The 7,177-nt window shown below is 49.4% G+C and overlaps 1 protein-coding gene across 1 annotated transcript in view; it reads left to right on the forward strand.

Annotated features, from left to right (window-relative positions):
• SPG7 (SPG7, paraplegin matrix AAA peptidase subunit) overlaps positions 1-7,177 on the forward strand; it is a 34,622-nt gene that overhangs the window by 3,987 nt on the left and 23,458 nt on the right. The window contains exons 2-6 of the mRNA XM_023507488.1: positions 402-541; positions 3,014-3,116; positions 5,406-5,531; positions 5,974-6,136; positions 6,395-6,568. Of these exons, the coding sequence (XP_023363256.1) occupies positions 402-541; positions 3,014-3,116; positions 5,406-5,531; positions 5,974-6,136; positions 6,395-6,568 (706 nt within the window). The remainder of the gene's footprint in view (positions 1-401; positions 542-3,013; positions 3,117-5,405; positions 5,532-5,973; positions 6,137-6,394; positions 6,569-7,177) is intronic.

Raw genomic sequence — 7,177 nt, forward strand, 5'->3', positions numbered from 1 at the left:
AGACGGAGCCTCAAGCTGTCCCCCTGGGTAGAGTGCCATGGCATCACGCTCACAGCAACCTCCAACTCCTGGGCTCAGGCGAGTCTCCTGCCTCAGCCTCCCAAGTAGCTGGGACTACAGGAGCCCGCCACAACGCCTGGCCATTTTTTGGTTGCAGCCATCTTGTTTGGCGGGCCTGGGCTGGGGATTCGAACTTGCCACCTTAGGTGTATGTGGCTGGTGCCTTAGCCACTTGAGCCACAGGCGCCGAGCCAAGTTAAACAATTTTAAGTAAATCGTCTTTAGTTTCCTCTTCAGAACCCTGAAGCTGTGTGTTCAGTGTGTTATGGGCCTATTCTGTGGTCACTGCGTGGTGGGCAGTGTGTCCTGTCCTTTAATTGTGGTCTCTGCTTTTGCCCCAGAGGCTGGCCTTGATGTACCGAATGCAGGTTGCAAATATCGACAAATTTGAAGAGAAGCTTCGAGCAGCTGAAGATGAGCTGAATATTGATGGGAAAGACAGGATCCTGGTCTCCTATAAGCGTGCTGGCTTCTTTGGAAAGTATGCCAGTCGCTTTTTGGCTCTTGAACTAAAGGCTTTGTAATGTGGGAATATCTTTGCAAACAAAAATCTCAAACTGTCTTTGCCTACAATTAACTACAGTCCCTTGGAGGAGTGGGCTGGGCACCATGGCTCATGCTTGCAGTCCCAGGACTCTGGGAGGCATAGGCAGAAGGATCCCTTAAGCTCAGGAGTTTGAGGATGCTGTGAGCTAGACTGACCCCACTGCACTCCCACTGGGGCGGCAGAGCAAGACTGTCTCAAAAAACAAAACAAACAAAAAACACCTGGCTGGGAGCGGTGGCTCACACCTGTAATACTAACACTTTGGGAGGCCAAGGTGGATGGACTGTCTGACCTCACAGGTTCAAGACCAGCCTGAGCAAGAGTGAGACCCAGTCTCTAAAAATAGCCAGCCATTGTGGTGGCTGGCTGTAGTCCCAGCTACTCAGGAGGCTGAGGCAAGAGAATCACTTGAGACCAAGAGTTTGAGGTTGCTGGGAGCTATGATGCCATGGCACTCCACCCAGGATGGCAAAGCCAAGTGAGACTCTGTCTCAAAAAAAAAAAAAGGTGTTCCATTTTATCTTGGCACCTGTAGCACAGTGGTTACGGTGCCAGCCAAATATGCTAGAGCTGGCAGGTTCCAACACAGCCTGGGCCTGCCAAACTGCAATGACAACTACAACAAAAAAATAGCTGGGCGTTGTGGTGGGCACTTGTAGTCTTAGCTACTTGGGAGGCTGACACGGGAGAATCGCTTAAGCCCAAGAGTTGGAGGTTGCTATGAGCTGTGACTCTTACCAAGGGTGACAAAGTGAGATTCTCTCAAAAAAAAAAAAAGCCTAACATACGTAGTAATGAATGATATAATTCTGGGAAATTTGGAAATCAAGTTATCCTTCAGTGATGGGAGGCAATTTCCAGGATCTCCTGAGGATGCCAGTACCTGAGGAAGCCAAAGCCCCTGTCTCATACCATGCAAAAGCTTTGTCAGTGATAGTTACACTGTATTGTTTAGGGAATAGTGACAAAAAAAGTACAGATTTAGTTTTTTTTCTCTGAATATTCCCAGTTGGTGCTGGGTTGAGCCCACAGGTAACTGCAGGCTGTTTGGTTGCTTTCTTTAGTTGGATGGTTTTTCTGAACTCACCTCATTGTGGGCTTATCTTCTACAAACACACAGAACAGAATGGGTAGAAACAGGAATGAGCTTTAGAAATTCTTGTTTCGGCTCGGCGCCTATAGCTCAACCGGCTAAGGCGCCAGCCACGTACACCTAAGGTGGCGGGTTCGAATCCCCAGCCCGGACCCGCCAAACAACAATGACGGCTGCAACCAAAAAATAGCCGGGCGTTGTGGCGGGCGCCTGTGGTCCCAGCTACTTGGGAGGCGGAGGCAGGAGACTCGCTTGAGCCCAGGAGTTGGAGGTTGCTGTGAGCTGTAATGCCATGGCACTCTACCCAGGGGGACAGCTTGAGGCTCTGTCTCAAAAAAAAAAAAAAAAAAAAAAAGAAATTCTTGTTTCAGGGTTGAGAGAGAAACAGGTGGGTGAGAGCTGTCAGTTAAGGTCATTGTCACCTCTCAGGCCTACTGGCACCCCAGTGACAAGTCACTATTCAGAGACAGAAGCATTGTCGTGCTGCAGCTTGTTAAAATACAGAATGCCAGTGATGGGCTACTGGAATGTGAGCCCCAGTGACTCCTCAAAGCTCACTGTACTCCTGATTCTATTTCAGGTAAATGACAGCAGGACAGGGAAGCAGGGGTCAAACCCAGGGTAGTCACCACTTCATGCTGAGGCCAAAGTCCTGGGATTTGCTTTGCTACTGCTAGGCTTATTTTGCCTCGCTAATTGAGGCTGATAGCTTCTTTTTTTGTTTTTTTGAGATAGTCTCACTTGGTCACCATTGGTAGAGTGTCATGGCATCACAGCTCACAGCAACCTTAAACTCTTGGGCTTAAGCAGTTCTCTTGCCTCAACCTCCCAAGAAACTGGGACTACAGACGCCCACTATAACACCTGGATAATTTTAGAGAGGAGGTCTCACTCTGGCTCTGGCTGGTCTCCAACCTATGAGCTCAGGCAATCCACCCGCCTCGGCCTCCCACGTGCTAGGATTATAGGTGTGAGCCACCACACCTGGCTTGATAGCTACTTTTGAAAATGTTTTGAACATATAAAAACCTGCTTTTTGTTGGTTACTGTCACAAGGGTTACTTCTAGGGTCATAAACAGGCATCCCCAACAATTGCACACATAATCTGATCACTCAGGAAACCTTTTTAGAAGAGGATAATCTATGAGAATTGGGCAAGAGAGCTGGTTTTCATAGCAGTTCTGCTCTACACAACAGTCTGAGGCTCGGGCCCCTCATCTTTGAACCATTGTCAGTGATGGCTCTGACTTTGCAAGGTATGTTTGTCAGGCAGCGATGTCTGAGCCATAATGGCCTCTCTTTCTCCCCCTAGCGCTCTCTACGCTGTTGGGATGACAGCAGTGGGCCTGGCCATCCTGTGGTATGTTTTCCGCCTGGCTGGCATGGCAGGAAGGGAAGGCGGATTCAGCGCTTTTGTAAGTCGTATAAATCTGACCTGGTTGAACTTGCTGGATTTGTGGTTTCAGGGTTCTCCTGTGTTTCTCTGTGCTCAACACTTTTCCATAAACTACAGAATAAGTGTGCAGTGATAGTTGACATCTTGCAAAGACCGGCCTGAAGCCATAATTTGGCAGTTCATTGTTCCTTCTGATTGGCTGATTGAAGGTATATAGCTTTCTCTGAGGGCCCTCCTGTCTGACTTCTAGGGTGACTGAGACAAGTGAGTTTGTAGGGTAGTTTTTTTGTTTTTTATTTTTTGGATTTTTTGAGACAGAGTCTCACTGTGTCGCCCTTGGTTAGAGTGCTGTGGTCACAGCTCACAGTAACCTTCTCACAGCAACCTTCAACTCTTGGGCTTAAGCAATTCTCTTGCCTCAGCCTCCCAAGTAGCTGGGACTACAGGCAAGGATAGTTTTCAATAAGCAGTGGGGAATGACTTTTTTTTTTTGGAGACAGAGCCTCAAGCTGTTGCCCTGGGTAGAGTGCCGTGGTATCACAGCTCACAGCAACCTCCAACTCCTGGGCTCAAGCGATTCTCCTGCCTCTGTCTCTCAAGTAGCTGGGACTATAGGCGCCCACCACAACACCTGGCTAGCTGTCATTGTTGTTTGGCAGGCCAGGGCTGGATTCGAACCCACCAGCTCAGGTGTATGTGGCTGGCGCCTTAGCCACTTGAGCCACAAGCACCGAGCCAAAAGAATGGCTTTTTTTACCCTTATTTTCTCCAATTGGCTAAGAAATTGAGGCATTTTAAAGATTGTCTTTAAAGGAGCAATGTTAAATAAGCATAATTAGCTGTCTGTCATGTGCATTTATTGCCATGTTTATTTTCTCTGTAGCTTCTCCTTCACTCCAGGTTGGGCCAGGCCATGGGCATGTTCTGCTCCATCCCTGGAAGTGTCCCTGTGTCGCTTCCACTGAGATGAAGAGCATATTTCTTTGTAGCTGAAGAAGCTAAGACTCGCTGTTATTTTTAATGGTACCATGGTATTTCATTGTGGGACTGTACCATATTTTATTCAACAAGCTTCATAATTTTTAAATATTTTTGATGTGCTTAAATAATACCATGATAAGGCTTGGTGCTAATAGCTCAGCAGCTAGGGTGTTTGCCACATACACTGGGGCTGGTGGGTTTGTACCCAGCCCAGGCCTGCCAGACAACAATGACAATTGCAACAACAACTAAAATAGCTGGGCAGCACCTGTAGCTCAGCAGCTAGGGTGCCGGCCACATATACTGAGGCTGGGGGAACCTGGCCTGGGCCTGCTAAACAAGAATGACAACAATAACAGCAAAAATAGCTGGGTGGGCTCAGTGCTTGTGGCTCAAGCGGCTAAGGTGCCAGCGACATACACCGGAGCTGGCAAGTTCGAATCCAGCCCAGGCCCTCCAAACAACAATGACGGCTGCAACCAAAAAATAGTCAGGCGTTGTAGCAGGTGCCTGTTGTCCCAGCTAATTGGGAGGTAGAGGGAGGAGACTCTCTTGAGCCCAGGAGTTGGAGGTTGCTGTGAGCTGTGATGCCACAGCACTACCCAGGGGGACGGCTTGAGGCTCTGTCTCAAAAAAACCCCCACCCGTTGTGGCGGGTGCCTGTAGTCCCAGCTACTTGGGAAGTTGAGGCAAGAGAACTGCTTTAGCCCAAGAGTTTGAGGTTGCTGTGAGCTATGACACCATGGCATTCTACCAAGGGCATAGAGAGACTCTGTCTCCAAAAAAAAAAAATAATAATACTATGATGAGTTATATATACAGGGATCTCCCAGATGTCTTTCTAAGCATTGCATCTGGCAGCACATGCCCTATACCAGGAGCCAGCCTTCTCTGCCCTGCCTGTGGCTGTCCAGAAATTTACCAACTAACATTTCTACCAAGACTCCCCAGGACTGTTCACTATTACATCATTTTTACAGTCAGAAAAGGAAATTATTATAGTAGTAGGGAAAATCACATGGAATAATACAGTCCATGCAAAAGACATTAAATAACAGTTTGTGGGGGAGGAAATTTTGTGTGCTAGACAATTTTCTTACCAATTAATGGCATAAAACAAACATTTCCCTCTGTGTGTGCAGAGTGGCCTATGATCCCTGTCTGACTTGAGTGGGGTGCAGTGAGGTGTTCCCCAGGATGGAGCCTGAGGGGTGGGGCTTGGGGCAGCTTCAGTGCTGTGAGCTGAGCCTCCATCATGGAGCAGCTGGTGGATCTTCTTGCTTTGCTAGGAACACTCAGCTCCTTGTGCTGTGCTCTGTCGTCACAGAATCAGCTAAAAATGGCTCGTTTCACAATTGTGGATGGGAAGATGGGCAAAGGGGTCAGCTTCAAGGACGTGGCAGGAATGCATGAGGCCAAGCTGGAAGTCCGAGAGTTCGTGGACTATCTGAAGGTGAGGCCATGAGGGCCTGGCAATGGGTGGCAGCCTCCTTTCTCTCCTGCAGAGAGGCCTCCTTAGAGATGGGAATTGCACTCAGTAGGTGTTAAGTGGCAACCCTCCCACAGGGACAGCCTCAGCAATGGGTGGCAGCCTCCTTTCTCTCCTGGAGGAGGTCTCCTTAGGGATAGGATTTGCACTTATTAGGTGGTGAGTGGTGACCCTCCCATGGGGACACCCCCAAGCAGTGGCTGCTCAGTGCACAGTGTTCTGCAGAGAAGTTCACACTGGCCTGTTGCTGACCATCCTGTCAGCCACCCTAGACACATGGTCTTTGGCAAAGATCTGTGCTTTTCCCAGAACCACTCAAACCACTCCTGCCCTTCCTGCATGTGACTTCCTAATGTCCTCTCTGAAACCCTGAGTAGTCAGTGCCACACTGTCTGCTGCTGTCTAGAGCCCGGAGCGCTTCCTGCAGCTTGGCGCTAAGGTCCCAAAGGGGGCACTGCTGCTGGGACCCCCCGGCTGTGGAAAGACACTGCTGGCCAAGGCGGTGGCCACAGAGGCCCAGGTGCCCTTCTTGGCGATGGCCGGCCCAGAGTTTGTGGAGGTCATTGGAGGTAGGTTCACCTTACCTCTTGTCTGGGAGGGTTCTCTCTCCCCACATACCCTTCCCCAGAGGAAAGAGGGGGACAGAGAAGGGAAGTGGGAGCCTGAGGTAGAGGAAGTGGTGCATCTCAAGATGAATCAGGGCTGAAGAGGGCTGAGGAGCAGGAGTCCTCTTAGTTTTCAACACCCTTGGGGGCAGCTTGGCCTGGCCCCAGCCCAAGGATTTGTTTTTTGTTGTCCATTTCTTGATACTTTATGTGTCCACCCAGGTCTTGGTGCTGCCCGTGTGCGGAGCCTCTTTAAAGAAGCCCGGGCCCGGGCCCCCTGCATAGTGTACATTGATGAGATCGATGCTGTGGGCAAGAAGCGCTCGACCACTACTGCTGGTTTCTCCAACACCGAGGAGGAGCAGACACTCAACCAACTGCTAGTGGAGATGGATGGTCAGTGCCCAGGAGTGACCACTGTTCTGGCTTCCACAGTTTTCTTTTGAATGGAGCTAACCCACTAAAGATGATAGGGCATTGTTTGCCTTTTTGTTGTTGTTGTTGAGGCAGAGTCTCAGTATGTTACCCTCAGTAGAGTGGTGTTGTGTCACAGCTCACAGCATCCTCAAACTCTTGGACTTAAGCAATTCTGTTGTCTTAGCCTCCCAAGTAGCTAGGGCTACAGGTGCCTGCCACAGTGCCTGGCTACTTTTTGGTTGTAGTTGGCCTGGGCTGAATTTGAACCCACCAGGTCCAGTGTATGTGGCTGGCGCCCTAGCTGCTGAGCTACAGGCACCCAGCCAGCATTGTTTGTCTTTTAAGCTCCTCTTGCAAGCTCCATTTTCTTTGTGTGGATTTCATGGTACAGTGTACAAACAATATACATGTAACACAAAAGTCCTCATGCTGACCATTCCTAGTGTGCAGGTGAGGGCGTGAAGTACACTCACAGTGCCATGCAGCCACTCCCACCTCCTCCAGAGCTTTCTCTTCAGCCCAAACAGAAGCTCTGTTCCCATTAACCCTTCCCCAGACTTTTGTAACTTCTATTTTTTTTTTTTTTTG

Source organism: Otolemur garnettii, unplaced genomic scaffold, assembly GCF_000181295.1.
Source record: "Otolemur garnettii isolate 467f Iridium unplaced genomic scaffold, OtoGar3 scaffold00185, whole genome shotgun sequence".
NCBI classification, from domain to species: Eukaryota; Metazoa; Chordata; class Mammalia; order Primates; family Galagidae; genus Otolemur; species Otolemur garnettii.